The sequence below is a fragment of the Hyla sarda genome, chromosome 2 (genome assembly GCF_029499605.1).
Source record: "Hyla sarda isolate aHylSar1 chromosome 2, aHylSar1.hap1, whole genome shotgun sequence".
Taxonomy (NCBI): domain Eukaryota; kingdom Metazoa; phylum Chordata; class Amphibia; order Anura; family Hylidae; genus Hyla; species Hyla sarda.
The window spans coordinates 190,232,381-190,258,975 of record NC_079190.1 but is presented as its reverse complement, the minus strand read 5'-3'; the positions used below and the strand labels follow the sequence as shown (position 1 = coordinate 190,258,975).

General features: G+C 45.5%; 1 protein-coding gene across 7 annotated transcripts in view; it reads right to left on the bottom strand.

The window, feature by feature from the left end:
* The window catches only part of UPF3A (UPF3A regulator of nonsense mediated mRNA decay), a 64,506-nt gene that overhangs the window by 16,266 nt on the left and 21,645 nt on the right, over positions 1–26,595 (bottom strand). For all 7 annotated transcript variants that reach the window (XM_056555996.1, XM_056555998.1, XM_056556000.1 and 4 more), the window contains 3 exons: positions 16,688–16,798; positions 16,538–16,593; positions 14,745–14,903 (listed from right to left, as the gene is read on the bottom strand). In XM_056555996.1, the coding sequence (XP_056411971.1) occupies positions 14,745–14,903; positions 16,538–16,593; positions 16,688–16,798 (326 nt within the window). The remainder of the gene's footprint in view (positions 1–14,744; positions 14,904–16,537; positions 16,594–16,687; positions 16,799–26,595) is intronic.

Here is a 26,595-nt window from a genome sequence, read left to right as displayed (position 1 = left end):
TACATTAAACACACAAAAGTAACATGGGCTACTCACAACATGGTTTTTAGCATTCCACCAGCAGCCGAACACATAGGCCTGCAGGCGCAGGCTTTATAGAGCCTGAAGCCAGCCTCATCTGGTACGTAGGAGTGACCACCCACCCATCCATTGGCCACTCCAGGAAAACTGACCCTGACTAAGCGGGTTAAAACCATTTATACTACAACTAGGATGTGTCAGTAACATAGTATCACTGACACACAAAACTTTCGGTTTTCCTTCACCGAACCCAGGCCTTTCGGTGACACGTATCTGTCCACAAACTGTCTAAAGCCGCATATGAGAGCATTGTAGGGGAAATATACATATCCCTCTATATATTCATCTAGTGGTATAGTGAGAATTTCTAATGTGAACGTTGTTTTACACATACTGTAATTTAATGTGACCAATTGGAAGGGAACAACCGTCTATGTATTCATCTAGTGGTATAGTGAGATTAGGGGGGAATTTAATAACATTTTCAGGGGGATGTACGAGTTAAAACACAGAAAATTTATTTAAAATGGCAAATGGCATATAAAAGACTAAAAAGAAGGGGAAAATTAAAATTCTAAGGATGTATGGTAAATTTGGAAGCATTCTTTCATGCAACGGCCAGGTTTGGAGGGGCACGTGTTGCACTCATGTGTGACTTCTTTTCTTATCCCTCTATAAGCACACAACCGACACCGCTTCTGTGGTCTCATTTTCTTCTCTATTGAGGGGACCTCTGAGGGGAAATGCTGCACGGGAACAATTTGGCTGATGTTTACGCCAGAAACGGAGGCATCCTCTCTAGAATGGCCGAAGATAAGGGCCTTTATTACTTTTTCCTGAAAGTTCAGGAAAGAGCTACTGTTCCCTGCCTCTCGTGCCACTACATAAGCATTATAATATGCAATCTGGATGAGGTGGACTCCCAGCTTTTTATACCATGTCCTGGTCTTCCGCATGGCACTGTAGGGTTTGATGACTTGGTCCGAGAGGTCCACCCCACCCATGTAGCAGATGTAGTCCAGTATTGATATTGGCACAGGAACAGTTCTGCTTTCATCTGGATGAATATAGGACAGAATTAAAACCTCTCTTTTGTCCCGGTATTTCAGAAAGCGAAGGTTCTCTCTGCAAACTGCCCTACTTTGCCCTTTCGGCAGCGGTGTGGCAAGCAAGGTTTTTGGGAGGCCCTTTTGGTTTTTTCTAATAGTTCCACAAGCTACTGTGGACCTTGCAGCAAGGGACTTTAGGAGGGGTATACTATTATAAAAATTATCTATATACAGATGATATCCCTTGTCAAGAAGAGGGTAAATCAAATACCATAGAATTTTTCCCGTAATACCCAGGGATGGGGGGCAATCAGGGGGGTTAACCAAATTTGTAAATTACTTCTATTAAAAAATCTTAATCCTTAAGTTCTGTCTGATGACACCTGTCTCGGGAACTGTCCAGAGTAGAAGCAAATCCCCATAGAAAACCTCTTCTACTCAGTGCAGTTCCCAAGACAAGCAGAGATGTCAGCAGAGAGCACTGTTGCCAGACAGAAAAGAACAAATCAACTTCAGCAGCTGATAATTATTGGAAGTATTAAGATTTTTTAATAGAAGTAATTTTCAAATCTGTTTAACTTTCTGGAGCCAGTTGATATAAAAAAAAAAAGTTTTTCCTGGAATACCCCTTTAACCCCTTAACCCCTTAAGGACGCAGGACGTAAATGTACGTCCTGGTGAGGTGGTACTTAACGCACCAGGACGTACATTTACGTCCTAAGCATAACCGCGGGCATCGGAGCGATGCCCGTGTCATGCGCGGCTGATCCCGGCTGCTGATCGCAGCCAGGGACCCGCCGGCAATGGCTGACGCCCGCGATCTCGCGGGCGTCCGCCATTAACCCCTCAGGTGCCGGGATCAATACAGATCCCGGCATCTGCGGCAGTTCGCGATTTAAATGAACGATCGGATCGCCCGCAGCGCTGCTGCGGGGATCCGATCATTCATAACGCCGCACGGAGGTCCCCTCTCCTTCCTCCGTGCGGCTCCCGGCGTCTCCTGCTCTGGTCTGTGATCGAGCAGACCAGAGCAGGAGATGACCGATAATACTGATCTGTTCTATGTCCTATACATAGAACAGATCAGTATTAGCAATCATGGTATTGCTATGAATAGTCCCCTATGGGGACTATTCAAGTGTAAAAAAAAATGTAAAAAAATGTAAAAGTAAAAGTAAAAAAAAAGTGAAAAATCCCCTCCCCCAATAAAAAAGTAAAACGTCCGTTTTTTCCTATTTTACCCCCAAAAAGCGTAAAAAACATTTTTTATAGACATATTTGGTATCGCCGCGTGCGTAAATGTCCGAACTATTAAAATAAAATGTTAATGATCCCGTACGGTGAACGGCGTGAACGAAAAAAAATTTAAAAAGTCCAAAATTCCAACTTTTTTAATACATTTTATTTAAAAAAAAATTATAAAAAATATATTAAAAGTTTTTTATATGCAAATGTGGTATCAAAAAAAAGTATAGATCATGGCGCAAAAAATGAGCCCCCATACCGCCGCTTATACGGAAAAATAAAAAAGTTAGAGGTCATCAAAATAAAGGGATTATAAACGTACTAATTTGGTTAAAAAGTTTGTGATTTTTTTTAAGCGCAACAATAATATAAAAGTATATAATAATGGGTATCATTTTAATCGTATTGACCCTCAGAATAAAGAACACATGTCATTTTTACCATAAATTGTACGGCGTGAAAACAAAACCTTCCAAAATTAGCAAAATTGCGTTTTTCGTTTTAATTTCCCCACAAAAATAGTGCTTTTTGGTTGCGCCATACATTTTATGATATAATGAGTGATGTCATTACAAAGGACAACTGGTCGCGCAAAAAACAAGCCCTCATACTAGTCTGTGGATGAAAATATAAAAGAGTTATGATTTTTAGAAGGCGAGGAGGAAAAAATGAAAACGTAAAAATTAAATTGTCTGAGTCCTTAAGGCCAAAATGGGCTGAGTCCTTAAGGGGTTAAGGACCAAGGTCATTTGGGCCTTAAGGACCAGAGCATTTGCACATCTGACCATTGTCACTTTAAGCATTAATAACTCTGGGATGCTTTTACTTTTGTAGTTGATTCCGACATAGTTTTTTCGTGACATATAAAACTACTTTATCATAGTGGTAAATTTTCGTCGATTTGAACATTTAGCATTTTTCTAACTTTCAAGCTCTCTGCTTGTGAGGAAAAGAGACTAGGGATCGACTGATTATCGGCACGGCCGTTATCGGTATCGGCTTCTAACGTGCCGATAATGCGCAAAACAAGGCGTGTGCACGAATCGCGGGACTTCAGTCCCGGCCCTGAACTTCAGGCCGGGACTGAAGTACCGCGATTCGTGCGCACGCCTTGTTTTGCCGTGCGGAGCAATTGCCTGACAGCTGACAGCACGGTGGAGCAGGAGCTGTCAGCTGTCCCGCTCCTCCACTCCCTCACCTTTCTCACGCTGCCATCCACGGCAGGGGCATCCCTAGGTCAAATTATCCGGGGCCTGAGCCCCATATATCAGCAAAGGAGGCGTTAGTGGCATATTTACAGGGGCCGTTCATCTGCCCTTGCACTTTTTCTTTTAATAAAGCATATGCGGACCTCGCCGCTCTCCTCCCCTTTGGCACTGAAGGGGACCTCGCTCCGGGCCGGTGTTATAAAGGAAACTGTGTCCCTGTGGAGGAGAGTCACATTCTGCTACAGGGACACAGTTTTCTTTATTACACCAGCGATGAGTTAACAGGCAGGGACGCAGCACACGACGCAGGCACGCACCTAACGTCACGGTCCGTACCCTGCCTGGAGGAGGAGGGCATCCCGCCGCCACAGAGCTGCTTCAGCTGTCCTCCCCACAAGGTGCGAAGGTGGGTGAAAAGGAGGATGGGGGAGAGAAAGAGCAGTATGGAATGAGGGAGGGGGCTGTAATTGGAGTGTAGAAAATCACAGGGGGGGGGGGGGGGGTTAGAAGATAATAAAGCATCAAAGAGGTGTGTGTGTGTTGTGTGTGTGTGTGGTTGATGGCAGAGAAGAAGTTTTAATAATTATAGAGGAGTCAGGGAGGAGGGCAGAAAAGTGTGGTGGAGAAGGAGACATAGGGATCTGGGGGGGACTTAGTGGCTGGAGGAGGATAACAGAGGGTCTGAGAGTGACTAAGGCAGTGGTGTACAAACTGTGGCCCTCCAGATGTTGCAAAACTACAACTCCCAGCATGCCCGGACAGCCAATGGAACGGGCATGCTGGGAATTGTAGTTTTGCAACATCTGGAGGGCCACAGTTTGGACACCACTGGACTAAGGGTTCCTAACAAGGGGAAAAGGGGATCTGGAGGAGAACTCAGAGGTCTGGGGGGACTAAGCGCTCATCCACACTGCGGACATTCGGCTGGCATAATTTCACTGTGGAAATCCACTAGCAGCAGAGTCCTATTGTTTAAAATGGGATTCTGTTTCTCTGTGTATACTGTGGAATTGCCACAGTGGAATTATGCTGGCGCAATGGACGTCTTCCCAAAGAATGAACATGTTTATTCTGCCACACTGCATTGCTGTCAGCGTGGTCCTATCACTGAGGACTTAGGTGGCGCCTGCTGCAGGCAGAATTCTGCCGACTGAATGTCCGCAGTGTGGGCAAGCCCTTAGAGGTCTGAAAGATGAGGACAAAGATGAGTCTGGGGGGGGGGGGGGGGGGACTTAGGGGTCCGGGGGAGGTCACCACAAGGGTGGGATTCTGCCAAACAGATGAAACAGTGTATGGCATGATGTCTGGCAGGGTTATATTTAAGGGCATAGGGGGAGATTCATCAAAACCTGTCCAGAGGAAAAGTTGCTGAGTTGCCCGTAGCAACCAATCAGATCGCTTCTTTCATTTTGCAGAGGCCTTGTTAAAAATGAAAGAAGCGATCTGATTGGTTGCTATGGGCAACTCAGCAACTTTTCCTCTGGACAGGTTTTGATGAATCTCCCCCATAATAGTATCTGGCAGGATTACAATGATTATTGTCTTCATACAGACAATGAGAATCTGCTGACAAAATGAGGAACCAATGATGTCCAAGCGTTAACTCTGCAGAGAAGATGGAAGAAGACCTGGCATCTGGACCAGATGAAGAAAAAAAGAAAAGACAGCAGAGAAGACATCTCCTGTGAGTCAAACCATTGTATAGTCTGCCTGTTTCTCATCTCATAAGTGGCTCTCAAGCTGTGACAAAACTACAACTCCCATCATGCCTGAAGCTTTCCATGGATGATGGGAGTTTTTCCTTTGCAACAGCTGAAAAGCCACTTGAACCAAGGAGATTTCACCATGCAGCCCATTTTATTTTGGTGGGAGTCCAACTGCTGGGTCCCCCACAAAAAAAGGGCTGCATAGTCCAATATGCACAGGCCTATTTTAGGTCCCACTCTGGCCCTGGACAGGACGGTGATGATGCAGCAGCTGCATGCTACCTTTGGAGCTCCAACCACTGCTCCTCTGGTCCGGGTACCTACTGCTATGGCCCATAGGCTGCAGACCAGAGGAGCAGTGGTTGGAGCACAGAAGCAAGGAAGTACACAGACATATACTGTACACTGTGTATATAGTGTATATTGTAAATTGAGTGACCCTGCCGAGTGACTCCGCCACCTATGATCCCTCCTTTTGTGGCTCTGCCCTCAGCCATGGCCAGTGCCCCGGATCTTTTGTAAACCTAGCGATGCCCCTGATCCACGGCAGGCCGGCGTGATGACATCACATCATCGCGCCGGCGCCCGGAGATCACGTCCCTGCAGCTCTCACTCACAGTACAGGAACGTAGCAGCGTGAGAAAGGTGAGCACTGCTCGGGCGCTGTATGGATGGACGGGCAAATTATAAGTGAGGGGGGCAAATTTAAGTGAGGGGCACATATCAGGGGGGTATTTTATGTGAGGAACACAGGACAGGGGGGATTATATGTGGGGGCACATGACAGCCCCCCCTGTCATGTGCCCATATAATGCCCCCCTGACTTATAATACCCCCTGTCTTGTACCCTCACATATAATGGCCCCTGAGGTGGCAGGTCATGGGGCATTATATGTGAGGGGCACTGGACAGGGGGCAATATATGTGAGGGGCACAGGACAGGGGGTATTATAAGTCAGGGAGGCATTATATGGGCACATGACAGGGGTGCCCCCACATATAATCCCCCGTCATGTGCCCCTCATACATAATACCCCCTGTCCTGTGACCCCACACATATAATGCCCCATGTCCTGTGTTCCTCACATACAATGCCCCCATCATGTGCCCCCACATATAATGCCCCCTGACATGTGCCCCTCATATATATTGCCCCATGTCCTGTGCCCCTCACATATAATGCCCCCTGTTCTGCACCCTCAGGGGGCATTATATGTGAGGTGCACAGGACATGGGGCATTATATGACGGGCACAGGACAGGGGGTATTATAAGTCAGGGGGGCTTTATACAGGCAGGGGGAGAGAAGCAAGTGGCGGCGGCGGTCTCTGGCACCGCAAAAGCCGCTACAGTTCATTGATTTAAAGCGCCCACTTTAAATCAATGATCTGCAGCGGCTTCAGGGGGGGGGGGGAGAGAAATAGCCGATAATTTATATCGGAATATCGGTATAAATTATCGGCTATCGGCCTTAACTTCAACAGATTATCGGTATCGGCCCTAAAATATCAATATCGGTCGATCCCTAAAAGAGACATTCAAAATAAACTATAGATTGATTCACATGCACAATATGTCTACTTAATGTTTGCATCATAAAGTTGACATGTTTTTACTTTTGGAAGACATCAGAGGGCTTCAAAGTATAGCAGCAATTTTCCAATTTTTCACAACATTTTCAAATGTTTTTTCAGGGACCAGTTCAGTTTTGAAGTGGATTTGAGGGGTCTTCATATTAGAGATACCCCATAAATTACCCCATTATAAAAACTGCACCCCTAAAAGTATACAAAATGATATTCAGAACATTTGTTAATCCTTTAGGTGTTTCACAGGAATAGCAGCAAAATGAAGGAGAAAATTCAAAATCTAAATTTTTTACACTCGCATGTTCTTGTAGACCCAGTTTTTGAATTTTTACAAGAGATAATAGGAGAAAAAGCCCACCAAAATATGTAACCCAATTTCTCTTGAGTAAGGAAATACCTCATATGTGAACGTAAAGTACTAGAGGGCTCAGAAGCGAAGGACCGACAATGGGATTTTGGAGAGTGAATTTTGCTGAAATGGTTTTAGGGGTGCATGTCACATTTAGGAAGCCCCTATGGTTCCATAACAGCAAAAAACTAACAAACACATGGCATACTATTTTGGAATCTACATCCCTCAAGGCACGTAACAAGGGGTACAGTTAGCCTTAACACCCCACAGGTGTTTGACAACTTTTCGTTAAATTCGGATGTGTAAATGAAAAAAAAAAAAAATTTCCACAAAAATGCTGTTTTTCTCCCAAATTTACCATTTTTACAGGAGGTAATAGGAGAAAATGCCCCCCAAAATTTGTAACCCCATTTCTTCTGAATATGGAAATACCCCATATGCAGGCGTCAAGTGCTCTGCTGGCGCACTACAATGCTCAGAAGAGAAGGAGCCACATTTGGCTTTTTGAAAGCAAAGTTTGCTGAAATTGTTTTTGGGGGGCATGTCACATTTAAGAAGCCCCTGTGGTGCCAAAACAGCAAAAAAAAAACCCACATGGCATACTATTTTGGAAACTACACCCCTCAAGGCACGTAACAAGGGGTACAGTGAGCCTTAACACCCCACAGGTGTTTTACGACTTTTCGTTAAGTCGGATGTGTAAATAAATAAAAAAATGTTTTCACTAAAATGCTGTTTTTTTACCCAAATTAACTATTTGGGTAAATAGAGTAATAGGAGAAAATGGGATGGGAGGTGGGGGGGTTATACAGTTGTCTTGGTTTTAAGAGGGGATGCACAAAGTATGTATTGAAATCTATTGTCTATAATATTTATTAATTCATGTATGGTCTGTTTACTCAATAAAGTATATAAAAAAAAAAAAAAAATACCTGTGGGATGTAAATGCTCACTGCACCCTTTATTAAATTCTGTGAGGGGTGTAGTTCCAAATTGGGGTCACATGTGGGGGGGGGGGTTCCACCGTTCTGACATCATGGGGGCTTTGTAAACGCACATGGCCTTGAATTCCAGCCAAATTCTTTCTCCAAAAGACAAATTGCGCTCCTTCTCTTCTGAGCCCTGTAGTTCGCCCGCAAAGCACTTTACATCCACATGTGGGGCAGTTAAGGCTCACAATACCCCTTGTTACATTCCTTAAGGGGTGTAGTTTCCAAAATGTGGTCACATGTGGGTGTTTTTTTTTTTTGCGTTTATGTCAGAACCGCTGTAACGATCAGCCACCCCTATGCAAATCATCTCAAATGTTCATGGCGCTCTCTCACTCCTGAGTTTTGTTGTGCAAAGTATTTTACGCCCACATATGGGGTATTTCCGTACTGAGGAGAAATTGCGTTAAAAATTTTAGGGGGCTTTTTTTTCCCCTTTTACCATTTCTGAAAATAAAAAGTATGGGGCAACACCTGCAAGTTACTGTAAAAAAGAAACATTTTTTTACAATAATATGCTGGAGTAGACCCCAACTTTACCTTTTCATAAGGGGTAAAAGGAGAAAAAGCCCCCCAAAATTTGTTAGGCAATTTGTCCTGAGTACGGAAATACCCCATATGTGGTCCTAATCTGTTGCCTTGAAATACGACAGGGCTCCGAAGTAAGAGAGCGCCATGAGTATTTGAGGCCTAAATTAGGGATTTGCATAGGGATTCCACGCCAGTGATTCCCAAACATGGTGCCTCCAGCTGTTGCAAAACTCCCAGCATGCCTGGAAAGTCAGTGGCTGTCCAGAAATGCTGGGAGTTGTTGTTTTGTAACAGCTGGAGGCTCCGTTTTAGAAACAGTGCCGTACCTGTTGTTTTTCATTTTTATTGGGGAGGGGGGGGGGGGGGACTGTGTAGGGGTATATGTATATGTAGTGTTTTGCTCTTTATTTTGTGTAGTGTAATGTTTTTAGGGTACATTCACACGGGCGAGGGTTCACAGTGAGTTTCCCGCTGGGAGTTTGAGCTGCAGCGGAAAATTTGCTGCATCTCAAACTTGCAGCGTGAAACCTGCTGTAAACCCACCCATGTGAATGTACCCTGTACATTCACATGGGGGGGGCGGGGCAAACCTCTAGCTGTTGCAAATCTACGACTCCCAGCATGCCCTTTGGCTGTTCGTGCCTGCTGTGAGTTGCTGACTCTCTTGTAAGGGAGGTACTGCCGGAACATCAGCCTCCCTTTAAAGCTTACGAGGTATTCGTCAACCGCTATATTTTGATTTGGGGTATAAACTTCAGAAAATTTAGAATTGAGGTGATCTATTATTGGCCTAATTGGGGTCTTGGTGGGCGGGCAGAGGGTGTTGTCATTGTCATGGAGACATTTGCAAAGTATCTCAAAGCGGGTAGTGCTCATAACGGATCGGTTTAGTTTGGTGGACCATGTTATTTACGAATTCCTCAGTGAAAAATAAATTTAAAAAAATCTATTTCCTGGAATGCTTCTGTGTTAACTTGGACACCTGAGGAGGCAGTAAAGTTGGGAACCTGGGGGGGGGGCGTAGTTGGTAGCAGGTACTCACATGCCGTCCGTGTCCGTAGATTCAGGCTCTGCAGTTACTCTTCTGCGCTGTGCATTGGGCTCATAACTCACAGAGGATGAGGGTGAGTATGAGGATGCAGATGAAAGTATTAATTCATCCTCGCCATCACTAGCGCTGTCTGTATCAGCAAATCGCTTAGCAGATCGCTTAGGGGGCTGTAGATTTCACTTGGGGGGGGATGTAATAAATGTTTGTGGGGGACCACTTGGGGGGGCCACTTATGTGGTTATGTGAGATCACAGACAGCGATCTCAATCTCACTGACTGGAATGCCGGCAGCAGCAGGATGCAGGAGACCGGCACAGCTGACACAGATCGGACTCTTGGGGGGAAATAATGTAGATTTGGGGGGACATTTGTGGGGAACACTTGGAAACACTTGGGGAGGACTTAGGAGAGATCGCACACAGTGATCTCACTGACTGCAAATGACAGCCGCACAGGACACAGGCACAGCGATCAGGGGTTAATCGGGGGTTAATTCTATTTTTAAAACCACTTTTTTGGCTGCAGGATGCAGGAGACTACCGAATCTGAGAAGATCAGGCAGATAAATTAGCTTATACTCTTAGAACAAATATTCACCAATTAGGCTCAAAATAAAAACTCAAATCTTAATTTAATAAATTGATCACAAAATACAGTGCACAAAAAACAACTATATGTGCTGGGATGGGGGATAGGGTACAGGTGAGTGTCTACACTAAAGGCCCTGCCTATCTAGGAAGGAAACTCCTAAATTTAAGTGTGGATAGGGTTTAGGAAACACATAACATGATATAGTAGGTTAGTGACGATAGGCCTCTCTTGCTTACACGTTTCGCCCACAGATGATAGGGGCTCATCAGGGAGTGAGAGGACTCCACATTAGAACATAGATAAATCACAGGGTGCAAAAAACAATAACAAACAAAAGCACATACACAATATTGTTAATTATATTAGTGCAACGTCCGTGGGTTAGTAGAGGTCAGAAAAGGTCGGGTTAGGTCACTGTAAAATTAGTAGTTTGATAAATAACCAATATAGTAAAATAGGACCATAATTCGATCAAGAACAATATTTTAGATAGAGTGCGTGAGCCGATATCACATCAAAAGGTCCATAAGATACAGATAGCGCTTGAATTGGACTCTTGTGAATGAGTTCCTGTCCTCAATTATTGTAATACTAGCTGAGTACCCGGCGTTGCCCGGTTTTCCTTCCTAATCCTTGTTGGGGAGGAAAATAAACAAAGGAGGAAGCTTTTGACTTCATATCCCGTCCTCATATATTGTTGTCATATCCCAACCCCACATCCCGACCTCCTATTCCGTCCACCTATCTCGACCTCCTATACCATCCTCCTATCCCGACCTACTATGCCGACCTCCTATCCCGTCCTCCTGTCCCATCCTCCTATCCCGTCCTCCTATCCCGAGCTCCTATCTCAACCTCCTATCTCGACCTCCTATCTCGACCTCCTATCCCGTCCTCCTATCCCTTCCTCCTATCCAGTCCTCCTATCCCCACCTCCTATCCTGTCCTCCAATCTCGACCTCCTATCCCGACCTCCTATCCAGTCCTCCTTTCTCGACCTCCTATCTCAACCTCTTATCCCATCCTCCTATCCTGTTCTCCTTTCCCAATCTCCTTTCCCGTCCTCATATCTCGACCTCCTATCCAGACCTCCTATCCCGTCCTCATATCCCGTCCTCCTATCCCATCCTCCTATCCTGACCTCCTACCTGACCTCCTATCCCGTCCTCATATCTCGACCTCCTATCCCATCCTCCTATCCCGTCCTCCTATCCAGTCCTACTATCCCCACCTCCTATCCTGTCCTCCAATATCGAGTTCCTATCCTGACCTCCTATCCCGACCTCCTATCCCGTCCTCCTTTCTCGACCTCCTATCCCGACATCCTATCCCGACCTACTATCCCGTCCTCCTATTCCGTCCTCCTATCCCGTCCTACTATCCCGTCCTCCTATCCCATCCTCATATCTCGACCTCCTATCCCATCCTCCTATCCCGTCCTCCTATCCAGTCCTACTATCCCCACCTCCTATCCTGTCCTCCAATCTCGAGCTCCTATCCCGACCTCCTATCCTGTCCTCCTTTCTCGACCTCCTATCTCAACCTCCTATCCCGACCTCCTATCCCGACCTCCTATCCCGACCTCCTATCTCGACCTCCTATCCCGTCCTCCTATCCCGTCCTTCTATCCCGTCCTCCTATCCCGTCCTCCTATCTCGACCTCCTATCCCATCCTCCTATCCCGTCCTCCTATCCAGTCCTACTATCCCCACCTCCTATCCTGTCCTCCAATCTCGAGCTCCTATCCTGACCTCCTATCCCGTCCTCCTTTCTCGACCTCCTATCTCAACCTCCTATCCCGACCTCCTATCCCAACCTACTATCCCGTCCTCCTATTCCGTCCTCCTATCCCGTCCTACTATCCCGTCCTCCTATCCCGTCCTCCTTTCCCGTCCTCATATCTCGACCTCCTATCCCGTCCTCATATCCCGTCCTCCTATCCCGTCCTCCTTTCCCGACCTCCTACCTGACCTCCTATCCCGACCTCCTATCCCGACCTCCCATCCCGACTTGTAATATGTGTACCAGGTAATGAAATAGCTCAAGCCGTACGGAAATTATATGGGAACATACATTTCCCATTGATTTGCATGGGACTTCAAACAAAAACCCCGACCCTCACAAATGGGGGTAGTTAAGGGTTAAATTAACTATCCTATATTTTAAGTGGACATATAAGTAACATGTGACCAAGTATTATCAAAATATCTCCAGCCATTTGGAAGTTATACAGTAACATATATTTCCCATTGACTTGCATGGGGCTTTAAACATAAGCCCCGCCCCTGGCAAATGGGGGTGAGTAAGGGTTAAATCACCTATCCTATGTTTGTTGCTGACATATAAGTAACATGTGTGCCAAGTTTCATGTTAATATCTTTAGCCGTTTGAAAGTTTTTGTGGAACATACACACATACATACACACACACGTTGAGTTTTATATACCGTATTTATCGGGGTATACCACGCACCGGCCTATAACACGCACCCTCATTTTACCAAGGATATTTGGGTAAAAAAAGTTCTTTACACAAATATCCTTGGTAAAATGAGGGTGCGTGTGTGTGCATGCGTATACCCCAATACACCCCCAGGAAAGGCAGTGGGAGAGAGGCCGTCGCTGCCCGCTTCTCTCCCCCTGCCTTTCCTGGGGTCTAGAGCCCTGCTGCAGCCGCTTCTCTCCCACTGGCTATCGGCGCCGCTGCCCGTTCTCTCCCCCTGACTATCGGTGCCGGCGCCCCATTGCTGGCGCCGATAGCCAGGGGGAGAGAAGTGGCGCCGGCAATGGGGCAGTGGCGCCTATAGCCATTGCTGGCGCCGCTGCCCCGTTGCCTCCCCCATCCCCGGTTGTATAATTACCTGTTGCCGGGGTCGGGTCTGCGCTGCTTCAGGCCTCCGGTGTGCGTCCCTTGCGTCGTTGCTATGCACTGCACGGCGCGGCGCAATGACGAGTGACGTCATTGCGCTGCGCCGTGCAGCCCATAGCAACGACGCAGGGGATGCACACCGGAGGCCTGAAGCAGCGAGGACCTGACCCCAGCAACAGGTTATTATGCAACCGGGGATGGGGGAGGCAACGGGGCAGCGGCGCCGGCAATGGGTGCCGCTGCCCCTTCTCTCCCCCTGTCTGTCGGCGCCGCTGCCCCATTGCCGGCGCCGCTTCTCTCCCCCTGGCTATCGGCGCCGGCATCGGTAGTCAGGGGGAGAGAACGGGCAGCGGCACCGATAGCCAGGGGGAGAGAAGGGCCGGCAGCAGGGCTCTAGACCCCAGGACAGGCAGGAAGCCGGCTCTAGACCCCAGGAAGCCGGCAGCGCTGGCGGTCTCTGCACCTGCAAAGCCGCTGCAGTTCATTGATTTAAAGCGCCCGCTTTAAATCATTGAACTGCAGCGGCTTATCGGCGTATAACATGCAGGTAGACTTTAGGCTAAAAATTTTAGCCTAAAAAGTGCGTGTTAAATGCAAAAAAGACCCCCATTTTTAGAATATATGAGAACTGACGATTTATAGGTCCAGATGGAGACCAACCAATTTTTTAGATAGTCACCCCAGATAGAGGGCAAAAATACAAAGGGATGGGTAGGCAATGATAAGGTTAACCGTGATGTGAGTCACTTAAAATGACACAGATCAGGAACAATGATGCTATAGTGAATTCTGAAGATGGTCCACTACAGAGGAAATGCCGCCAGATATAGCAGATATATAGAACTGATGTAAAGGTGCACATGTGCACACTGCCTGGTTGCCCGAGGATGCCTGAGCAGCATGTGAGTTTTTATTTTTGGCCTAATTGGTGGATATTTGTTCTAAGAGTATATACTGAATTGGTTTCACCTAGGGACTTGTGTATCCATTTGGCATTGGGTGCCTGTATCATATACCCAGAGTGTGTAGTGTAGAGAAATGAGCTTCTCAGATTCGGTAAACACTGCGAACCCTGTAAGTCGCTTGTCATTGGTCAGTCACTAACTGACTGGCCAATGACAATGATCAGCAGCAGGGGACCATTCTGATTGGTCCCCAGCCACATAGAAACATCTGTCAGCTGTTCAGAATAGCTGCGATGACATTTCTATCACCATACCACGGGACATGGTGATAGAAAATGTATTAGACATGTATGAACGTCCATTTGCGTTAAGTCACAAGAAAGATGGATGTTCATACACATCCATTTGCGGGAAGGGGTTAAAGGATCCTATATGCTTGCATGCTGGTCAGTCAGGAAACAGATATATCATGAACCTGTTAGAAACCAAAGGTTTGATGCAGATTTAAAAATTAATTTGCTAGTTCTTCCTGTCCATATAAATCATACAGTATATAGATCAGATGTCCATATACTGTTGGTGATGTGGTCTACTAACATTAATCATGCAATGTTTAACATCTTAAGTGACAAATTGCTACCTTAATACGTATTTCTTTTTCACACAACTTCTTTTGCTTATCTGCTTCTTTCCGTTTACGCCTTTCTTCTTCTCGCCTTTTTCTTTTCTCTTCCTCCCTCAATCGCTTTTTTTCCAGCTCCCGTCTCCTCCTTTCTTCCCTTTTTTCTTCTCGTATTCTCTAGAAAATTATAACATAAAACTTCACATATTAAGTGATACAACAAAAAGTGCTAAAGAGGACCTGTGGTCACAATATAAAAAAAAAAGCAGGGAATTTACCAATGCTTTACGACTGAGTTCGGACGTGAAATTGTTGCAAATTTTTTTGTGCATGTCTTTTAGTTGCCAAAAATATTTGTGATTAAAATGCTCCCACAACTGCTCTTTAATTTTATGTATATCTTTTTGTTCAAGCAAGATTTATGAAATGCTAAGTTTTCTGCAAGTTGAGCATACTAATAAGCTGACAAATCCAAAAACCATTTAAAACAATCACTGTACACATAGACAGACAATTGTTCCAGAATATAATTTATTATACATTAAATGGGCACTGTCGGATACAAAACCTTTTGATATGTTGTAAAGCATGTATAACCAATAGGTTTTGCAATTTCTTTCATTAGAAAATCTTTAGTATTTCATACTGAAAAAGCCAGTCAAACAACTGCCTCCCCCGCCTGCTTGGACATATACTAGTCCTGCTGTGTCCATGCGTCATCACCTATGTCATGGACCCACTTCCTTAATTGACAGCTGTGAGCACAGGGCTCACAGCTAGAGGAAAAATCCTCCCACTATCAGCTTGTATCCCGCTACTGTCAGTGAGGACAAGCTGGGAGTTGTAGTTTTGCTAATGCTAGGGGAGATGTGAGTAGACAGCATACTGAGGGAGGGGGCGGAGACCTGCACAGTGAGGCCACGCCCCCTCCCTTTGAGAGGAATTCAGACTGGTGAGCTAAATTAAAAGTGTAATAAAAAAATAAAAATAAAGGTGCTAGACACATAATGTACATGGTCAGGATTAGGTACTTAGTGATATATATAAAAAAAAATTTTTTTGTTGAATCTGATGGGTACGCTTTAAGCACCATTTTGATAAATTAGCCTCACATACACAAGCCATAATTTGCTCTTACCTGTTCTAAGAACAACAGTTTAGCTGTTCATATAACATGTAAATATTATTTGGTTAGAAAGTATCGTTTACATTTTTTTTTTTTTTTTGAAAAGTCAAAATTTTTTACGCAATGCGCTTTTAAGCTAGAGCACATTTACAGCCAACAGCATTCAAGCCCTTGTTGCTCCGAAAGCCTATTTAGATACATGAAATTCACTAAACATCATGCAACTGCTTGATAAACTGGCTGCATCTAAGTAAATTACATAACAGTAGAAGAATGTATGAAAGAGGCAATGATAAATTCCCTGACTCCAATCCTGTTTTTATTCAATGGCCTGGCTTAGGTGGTGAGAGCCTGATTCATGCCCCCTTAGCCACATCTTCACATCCCATAAGCCTGATTCAACCCCCCCCCCCCCCCCCCATCCTCATATTCAAACTCCCCTCAGCCTGATCCACACCCCCTAAGTATCATATATACTTTTGGACATAATTTACACCCTCTAAGTCTAGCATTCATACCCTTTTTAAAATAAAGTTCATGTCCACTTGACTATTCAGGAGGAAATGCAGATAGCCAACCAAAAATACCCAGCCACCCAGCAGCATCATAAAAACAGCATTGGATTTTATAAATTGACCACAGTTCCTCTTCAGGTTCCACCTGCTCTGGCATTGATTCATCATACCTGTTTCTCCAACTTCCGGTTTTTGATGAATTCCAGAAGAGGAGTTGTTCTTCTAGCTGGAAGTCAATTGTAATGATGATAAACCAACCATGCTTCAGTTAACATGACAATACCTTGCAAACTATTTCAAGAAAAAAAATCTGTACAAACCAATCAGCTCCTTTGTTTTTGCTTCAATTTCTCCCAGGAGAGTCTCTGGATTTGCACAAATTTTTTCTTCCTCTGCACAGTAATTCTCCAAAAATTTCTTGTATTCCAAATCTGCACAATAAAAAAATGTCTGTTCAGATGCCAGTATCTGCTTATCTAAAACTTTTCCAGTTTGTTGGCACTTTTTTGTAATTACTACAACCTTTTACTAAGTATACACCACTAAACTTTGTTTTATGCTTACATTCCTTCTAATCTGTTATAGTATGTTGGTCTGTATAATGTATTTCTATATAACAGACATCGCTCTCCTATTCTCATGTATGCATTAGAATTTTTTTCATCCATTATTAAGAAGGCTCTTCACCTTCTAGCCTACATTACTTCTGTACAGTATAAAATATATTAAACAGTTTTCTGTAAAAGTTTCCTCTTACTGATAAGAAGAAAATCCCAAATCAAGAGCTGTGTGAAGTTGGTATCCCATGTTCTTCCCCATGTGATCTTTGTGAAACCCCGTCTACTTTCCACCCCATGTTCTTAGATTTGAAAAACAAATGCATATGTGCTGATTTGTGTCACAAAAATAAATGTTGTGCCACTTTGATTTCCAAGATATTGGCCCTGATTTACTATTGCAAATCCGACCTGATTTGTCGAGTTGTGTGCCAAATTGTGGCGCAGTGTGGCAGAATTCAGTGCATTGCACCACAAATTGAGTCTGCGTCAAAATTTGCAACCAAAAAGTTCAAAAAAAAACTGAACAAACTCTTCATGTTACTTAGAAAACCCCTTCAAAAGGGGCGTGGTCACCGGGAAAAGGTATCCGAAAAGGGGCATGTCCCCGATATTTTTGAAAAATCCCAACATATTTACTAAGGATTCCACAGAAAATGTGGTGGATTTGAACTCTGAAAAACCTGACAGATCAGAGCATGTGTAAAAAAAAGCAAAACATAGGAAAAAGCTAAACCTAGGGAAAAATTTGTAAATTTTTTGAAAAAATACTTGTTGGAATCAAAACCCACAAAGAAAACAACACTCTTAGTAAATTAGGGCCATTGTGCTATAGATTATTGTGAAACCCTTCCCACTTTCCATCCAATGTTTTATAAAAAAAAAATACAATATTTGTTTGAGCTGCATTTGTGCGGTCTCGGTTTTCAAGATATTGATGTTAGATTTTCTGAAACCCTGCCCACTCTCCACCCCATGTTCTTAAAGTTTAAAAACAAATCCACCATTCGCTTGAGATGCATTTGTGCTAAAGGACAATTGTGCCACTTTGATTTCCAAGATATTGCATGTAAGATGTTGTGAAAGCCTGCCTACTTCCCACCCAATGTTTCACTTACGTTTGTGACGCCTCGCTTTCCGAGATAATGATGTTAGATTTTCTAAACCCCATAGGGGAGATTTATCAAAACCTGTGCAGAGGAAAAGTTGCCCATAGACCAATCAGATTGCTTCTTTTATTTTTAACAAGGCCTCTGCAAAATGAAAGAAGCGATCTGATTGGTTGCTATGGGCAACTTTTCCTCTGCACAGGTTTTGATAAATCTCCTCCCATGTTCTTACATTTTAAAAACAAATACACTATTTATTTGTGCGGCATTTGTGCTGATTTGTGCCACAAAAATGGATGTTTGTGTCTCTTTGATTTCTGAGATACTGCACATCAGATTTACTGAAAACCTGCCCACTCTCCACAGTATGTTTTTAACCCCTTAAGGACTCAGAGCATTTTCACCTTAAGGACTAGTTTTTGCACAGTTTTTTCCTCCTCACTTTCTAAAAATCATAACACGTTCAATTTTGCACCTAAAGACCCATATAAGGGCTTGTTTTTTTGCGTCACCAATTGTACTTTGTAATGACATTACTTATTTACTAACATGATTTATTAATTTTTTTTATTACATTATTTTATTTAAAAAACAGGAAAAGGGAGATCATTCAAAGTTTTATTGCGGGGGGTGGCTTATACACATGTATTCTTTATTATTTTTTTCACACTTTTTACTTTTATTCTTAGCTTCCACAGGGGGCTATGCAATCTTCTGATCAGGTATGGAGCAGTAGATCGCCGATTGGACGACGAGGAGGCAGGTGAGGACCCTCCTGTCGTCTAGTAAGCTGATCGGGACATCGCGATTATGTCACGATAGTCCCGATCAGCTCAGCTGCTGGGATAGTTTTATTTTCACTTTAGGCGCTACGATCCACTTTGATTGTGGTGTCTAAAGGGTTAATGCCGGTTATCGGCCCGATCGGCGGTGCCCGGCATTAGCCGTGGGTCCTGGCTGCCCGTAGCAACCGCGACCGACTGGGTTTAACCCGTTCTCCGCTCGTGAGAAAGGTTTAAAGACCGTTAGCGGGACTCAGGATGTCCAGGTACACCCTGAGTCCTTAAATTGTAATATATCTTCATTAAAAAATATTAATATTTATACCAGTTTTTTCATTTTATACTTTTGGCCACTAGGGGTCTCTCTTCTATGCCTGGTCTGCAGGTAGCTTCCTATGCTTTTCATAGTAAGTGTACAGCTTTTAGGACTAATGCTGAAAGGGTTCTGGTCCTTCCACCGGAAGTTCAGTACTCTCAGCTCACAGGCTTGTAGCTCACAGTGAGCTGATAGTACTGAACTTCCGATGGAAGGACCAGAACCCTTTCAGCATTAGTCCTAAAAGCTGTACACTTACTATGAAAAGCATAGGAAGCTACCTGCAGACCAGGCATAGAAGAGAGACCCCTAGTGGCCAAAAGTATAAAATGAAAAAACTGGTATAAATATTAATATTTTTTAATGAAGATATATTACAATATCTCTTCATTAATGATTATGAACAACATATTAAAAGTTTTTGTTGATGACAGGTACTCTTTAACTCCTTCAGGACGAAGGGCGTACCTGTCGCCCCACGCCCGGTCCCGGTGTTTAAAACGGGGTCACACTGTGACCCCGCATTACACTGGGTCGGTCCCGGCTGCTAACGATAGCCGGGACCCCGGGCTAATAGCGTGCGGCACCGATCGTTGTGCCGCGCACTATTAACCATTTTATCGCCATGTCCCGATCAGCCCAACTGAGCTGCCGGGAAGCGTTTACTTTCATTTTTACAGAAAAAAAAGTCTCGTCCACAGCACCAAAGTTCATGAAAAAAAATAGGTGTTTATTCCATATAAGGTGTCAATACAACAGCGACGTTTCAGTCAGCTCAACCTGACCTTTCTCAAGGTCAGGTTGAGCTGACTGAAACGTTGCTGCTGTATTGACACCTTATATGGAATAAAGACCTATTTTTTTTCATGAACTTTGGTGCTGTAGACGAGACTTTTTTTTCTGTTTGAAAGATGATCCCCTGACCAAGGATCCAGGAGCTGCGTGCACCTCCCTACGACACTTTTCCTTTCAGTGGTTGTGCTGTTCTTTTTCTACTACTTTCATTTTTAGACGCGGCGATCAACTTTGATCGCCGCGTCTAAAAATTAAAGTAAACGCGATGTCCCTTCTTACCTTGCTCCGTCATGTCCGATCAACGTTTGATTGCTCCAAGCCTGAGCTACTGGCTTGAGCAATCGAGCCCCTATCTCGCTGATCCATGCAAAGCTATGGCTTTACAGGGATCAGGGTAAAAGATCAGTGTGTGCAGTGTTATAGCCCCCTATGGGAGCTATAACACTGCAAAAAAAAAAGTTAACAAAGGTCATTTATTTTAACCCCTTCCCTAATAAAAGTTTGAATCACCCCCCTTTTCCCATAAAAAAAAAACTGTGTAAATAAAAATAAACATATGTGGTATTGCCGCGTGCGGAAATGGCCGATCTATAAAAATATATAGTTAATTAAACCGCACGGTCAATGGCGTACGCACAAAAAAATTCCAAAGTCCAAAATAGCATATTTTTGGTCACTTTTTATATCATGAAAAAATGAATAAAAAGTGATCAAAAAGTCTGATCAATACAAAAATGATACCGATAAAAACTTCAGAACATGGCTCAAAAAATTAGTCCTCATACCGGCCCGTGCACGGAAAAATAAAAAAGAAATTTTTTACATATAAATTTTCTTGCATGTAGTTATGATTTTTTTCGAAAATATCCAACCTATATAAGTAGTGTATCATTTTAACCGTAGGGACCCACAGAATAAAGATAAGATTATTATTTTTACCGAAAAATGCATTGCATAGAAACGGAAGCCCCCAAAAGTTACAAAATGACATTTTTTGGTAAAATGACTAATGTCACTGCAAAGTAGAATTAGTGGTGCAAAAAATAAGCTATCATATGGAATTTTATGTGCAAAATTGAAAGCGTTATGATTTTTAGAAGGTGATGAGGAAAAAATGAAAATGCAAAAACGGAAAAACCCTGCGTCCTTAAGGGGTTAAGTACCTGGACATCAGGGCGTACCTGTACGCTCTGCATCCTTAAGGGGTACATGTGTGTAGTGCGGATGACACTGATAACAACCATAATTACCTGTTCCGTGGTCCCGTTGTCTCCCTTGCTCTGTATCTTTTGTTCCGACAGCAGGCTTGGGGCATGGGCAGAGCTACCTGATGTCACCGCTGCTGTTTCTCTGCTGATCCAAGCGGTGAGCAAGCCTGGGGAACCAGCAGCAGTGTCGTCAATGCCCCAAGTCTGCCACTGGAACGGAAGATATGGAGCAAGATAGCAGGATAAAGGGACTACAGAACGTAGACTATGGTATCTATGGTTGTCATCGGTGTCACCCGCACTACACACCTGTACCAATAGGTTAGTGCGGTGACACTTATGACAGTTTTCCTTTAGATTTTATGAACAAATTCACCATTTGTTTGTGTTGATTTGTAAATAAAGGAAGGCAACAATTAACAATGGGGCCAGCAAAGAGGTTAATGTAACATTAAAGGGATTACCATGGAAGTATATGGATTAATATGGCATAAACAGGGTTAAAGTTTAAGGGTACGTTTACACATTCCCAGATTTGATGCGCAGAATTTGTAATTTAGTTTAGTTTACAGTCATTTAGTTTACATTGATCCTGCGCATCAAATCTGCGTATGTGTGAACTTAGGATCCTATACGTGTGAATGTACCCTAAAGGATTACTCCAAGCACTATGAGTAGTCAGTGATTGACAGAGATTATTGTGCGCCCTTGCAAGAAAGGACCTGGTCTAAAAGCCGTGTGCAGCATATGCTGTATACATCCGTGCATAGTACAGTGTTACGCCTAGCGCTCCGGGTCCCCGCTCCTCCCCGGAGCGCTCACGGCGTCCTTCTCCCTGCAGCTCCCCGGTCAGCGCTGACCGGGAGCGCTGCTCTGCCATGGCCGTTGGGGATGCGATTCGCACAGCGGGACGCGCCCGCTTGCGAGTCGCATCCCAGGTCACTTACCCGTTCCCGTCTCCTGCGGTCATGTGCTGGCGCGCGCGGCTCCGCTCTCTAGGGCGCGCGCGCGCCAGCTCCCTGAGACTTAAAGGGCCAGTGCACCAATGATTGGTGCCTGGCCCAATTAGCTTAATTGGTTCCCACCTGTTCCCTGCTTATATCTAGTCTCCTCCCTTGCACTCCCTTGCCGGATCTTGTTGCCTTAGTGCCAGTGAAAGCGTTCCTTGTGTGTTTATACCCTGTGTACCAGAACTATTGCTATCTCCCCTGACTACGAACCTTGCCGCCTGCCCCCGACCTTCTGCTACGTCCGACTTTGCTTCTGCCTACTCCCTTGTACCTCGCCTATCTTCAGCAGCCAGAGAGGTGCCGTTGCTAGTGGATACGACCTGGTCACTACCGCCGCAGCAAGACCATCCCGCTTTGCGGCGGGCTCTGGTGAAAACCAGTAGTGTCTTAGAACCGGTCCACTAGCACGGTCCTCGCCATCCCTCTCTGGCACAGAGGATCCACCTCCTGCCAGCCGGCATCGTGACAGTAGATCCGGCCATGGATCCCGCTGAAGTTCCTCTGCCTGTTGTCGCCGACCTCCCCACACTGGTCGCCCAGCAAGCCCGACAAATTGCCCAACAAGATCACCAGCTGTCGTACTTGACCACCATGACTCAGCAACTCCAGTCGCAGCTACAGCAGATTCAGTCTCAGCTACAGCAGCAGCAACCATCTCCTCCGCCAGCTCCTGCACCTCTTCCGCAGCGAGTGGCCACTCCTAGCCTCCGCCTGTCTTTGCCGGACAAATTTAATGGGGACTCTAAGTTTTGCCGTGGCTTCCTTTCCCAATGTTCCCTGCATCTGGAGATGATGTCGGATCAGTTTCCCACTGAAAGGTCTAAGGTGGCTTTCGTAGTCAGCCTTCTGTCTGGAAAAGCCCTGTCATGGGCCACACCGCTCTGGGACCGCGATGACCCTGTCACTGCCTCTGTACACTCCTTCTTCTCGGAAATTCGAAGTGTCTTTGAGGAACCTGCCCGAGCCTCTTCTGCTGAGACTGCCCTGCTGAACCTGGTCCAGGGTAATTCCTCCGTTGGCGAGTACGCCATACAATTCCGTACTCTTGCTTCTGAACTATCCTGGAATAATGAGGCTCTCTGCGCGACCTTTAAAAAAGGCCTATCCAGCAACATTAAGGATGTTCTGGCCGCACGAGAGACTCCTGCTAACCTGCATGAACTCATTCATCTAGCCACTCGCATTGACATGCGTTTTTCTGAGAGGCATCAAGAGCTCCGCCAGGAAAAGGACTTAGATCTCTGGACACCTCTCCCACAGTCTCCACTGCAATCTGCGCCTAGGCCTCCCGCCGAGGAGGCCATGCAAGTGGATCGGTCTCGCCTGACCCTGGAAGAGAGGAATCGCCGTAAGGAAGAGAATCTTTGTTTGTACTGTGCCAGTACTGAACATTTTCTGGTGGATTGCCCAATCCGTCCTCCACGTCTGGGAAACGCACGCTCGCACTCAGCTCTCGTGGGTGTGGCGTCTCTTGATGCCAAGTCGGCTTCTCCACGTCTCACGGTACCTGTTCGGATTTCCACTTCAGCCAGCTCTCCCCTCTCAGCCGTGGCCTGCCTGGACTCTGGAGCTTCTGGGAATTTTGTTCGGGACTCCTTTGTGAATAAATTCCGGATTCCGGTGACCCGTCTTGTCAAGCCACTCCACATTTCCGCGGTCAACGGAGCCAGGGTGGACTGTACCATACGTTTCCGCACGGAGCCCCTTCTTATGAGCATCGGATCTCACCACGAGAGGATTGAACTTTTGGTCCTCCCCAATTGCACCTCGGAAATTCTCCTTGGACTTCCCTGGCTTCAACTTCATTCCCCAACCCTGGATTGGTCCACTGGGGAGATCAAGAGTTGGGGGTCCTCTTGTTCCAAGAACTGTCTAAAACCGGTTCCCAGTAACCCTTGCCGTAACTCTGTGGTTCCTCCTGTATCTGGTCCCCCTAAGGTCATTAAGGACTCTGCCTGCCACAGGAAATGCCCCTCCCCCCCTCCCAGTTCCATCAGGCAAGCTTCTGTGTCCCCTCATGGCCCTCGTCCTGGTGTCACACTGCCCCGTGCCAGGTCCCGCCCTCTGCCCTCTCTCCCCATTCCTACTCCTGCGGTTCTGCCTGCCGTTGAGGAATCCCTCCATCCTTTCCCGGTGTCCTCATCCCAGGGGAGGCAGTTACCCGATAAAGAGAAGGGGAGACCTAAGGGGGGGGGTACTGTTACGCCTAGCGCTCCGGGTCCCCGCTCCTCCCCGGAGCGCTCACGGCGTCCTTCTCCCTGCAGCTCCCCGGTCAGCGCTGACCGGGAGCGCTGCTCTGCCATGGCCGTTGGGGATGCGATTCGCACAGCGGGACGCGCCCGCTTGCGAGTCGCATCCCAGGTCACTTACCCGTTCCCGTCTCCTGCGGTCATGTGCTGGCGCGCGCGGCTCCGCTCTCTAGGGCGCGCGCGCGCCAGCTCCCTGAGACTTAAAGGGCCAGTGCACCAATGATTGGTGCCTGGCCCAATTAGCTTAATTGGTTCCCACCTGTTCCCTGCTTATATCTAGTCTCCTCCCTTGCACTCCCTTGCCGGATCTTGTTGCCTTAGTGCCAGTGAAAGCGTTCCTTGTGTGTTTATACCCTGTGTACCAGAACTATTGCTATCTCCCCTGACTACGAACCTTGCCGCCTGCCCCCGACCTTCTGCTACGTCCGACTTTGCTTCTGCCTACTCCCTTGTACCTCGCCTATCTTCAGCAGCCAGAGAGGTGCCGTTGCTAGTGGATACGACCTGGTCACTACCGCCGCAGCAAGACCATCCCGCTTTGCGGCGGGCTCTGGTGAAAACCAGTAGTGTCTTAGAACCGGTCCACTAGCACGGTCCTCGCCATCCCTCTCTGGCACAGAGGATCCACCTCCTGCCAGCCGGCATCGTGACATACAGTATGCAATGGTGCAGTGTGCACTGCAGTATACTTTACAGAAGGACTGTACTAGCTGTGCCTGCGACTATACAACCACGGGTACAGATAGGCTGAGCAGGAGTTATACATTGTATACCTCCTGTCCATCCAGGAAAGAGTTAAGGAGCGATGCTCTGCATTGCTCCTAAACTCTTTGGTGACAGACACTATTTAGCAATGTCTATACATCGCTGGATAGTGTCCCCACCTGTTGGATTGAGTGCTCAGTGCTGTCCCAGCACTGAAGGCATTAACAAGCTATGCTGAGCATTGCTAGTTAACTTTTTCTGGGCTATTACGTATACAGTCAGCAGCCTTGACTGTTGTAACACACAGCATTTTTAACATTAAACATTAAAAGCGTTATTTGTGAACACAGTCATCATAAATTTGTGAGTCAAAATGTACAAACAATTTTTTGGTGGGTTTTCTTTTTTGTTGTTTCAGATGCTTGTATGAGGAGAAGTCTGTGTGAATTGGCAGACTACGTCACTGAACAACAGTTTTTATTTTTTTTATAAAATGGCTAGCAAGGGTTGCGTGGGGGTAAATTTTTTGTAATAATATTTTTTCAAATATGTGGTTTATTTTTTAACTTTTCTCTACAAGCTTTTTAGGGAAGACTGTCTGATTAATGGTGTCAATTAATAAGCCGGGCTTAGAGATAGCCTACAAACAGCTATCGTTACCCCCCTCCCCCATAATTAACCTTCACCATTAGTACCGGGAAGAGCTGAGTACTAAGAGACACAGAGTGTAGAAAATTGAGATCCTGGGCTTGGGCAGTAACAAGCTGACATTATTTAGGCTGGGGATGGCCAAAAACAATGGTCCTCATCCACCTGCTAATGTCAGGCTCCTGCTGTTGCTTTGGCTGGTATCTAGCTTTTTCGGAAAATGGGGGAACCCCACACATTTTCAATTTATTTATGAAAAATTGAGCTCCTGTGCAGTAACAGGCTGACATTCTTTAGTCTGGGGAGGGCCAAAAACAACAGTTGGCCATATATTGTTGGGCACGACTAATACAGTCCTGCTCCTGTACAGTGAACTCTTGTATAATGTACTCTGCTGGCGCCTGTTACATTGCTGTACACAGCCGTGCGCTATGCACAGCTGTATACAGCACATCCCACATAATTTCTCATTCCATGCTCCATGCATAGAATAATAAATTCTGCGCACAGCCCACACCAGCAGGACCCTGGCTTTAAGACCAGCTCCTGACTGGCATGGGCAGTGTGCAAATCTGTGAGACTTCTGAACAATAAAAAGTTGCATATAATAAATCCTGGCGCAAATAATATGCTAGTATTAAAACTCCAACTCCTAGCCCACAAAATTCCCGCAAGATTCACCAGGGAAAAACAGCCATTTACGCCAGGGAATCTAGCTTAGTACATGCGGTACAAAAGGTGCCTCGAGACAGCACGGGCTTTTCAATCTAAAGTTAGGTTGATACATGACTCCAGAGTGTTTAACACTTCTGCCAGGCACTTCTGCTTGGAATATTTATTTAAACTATT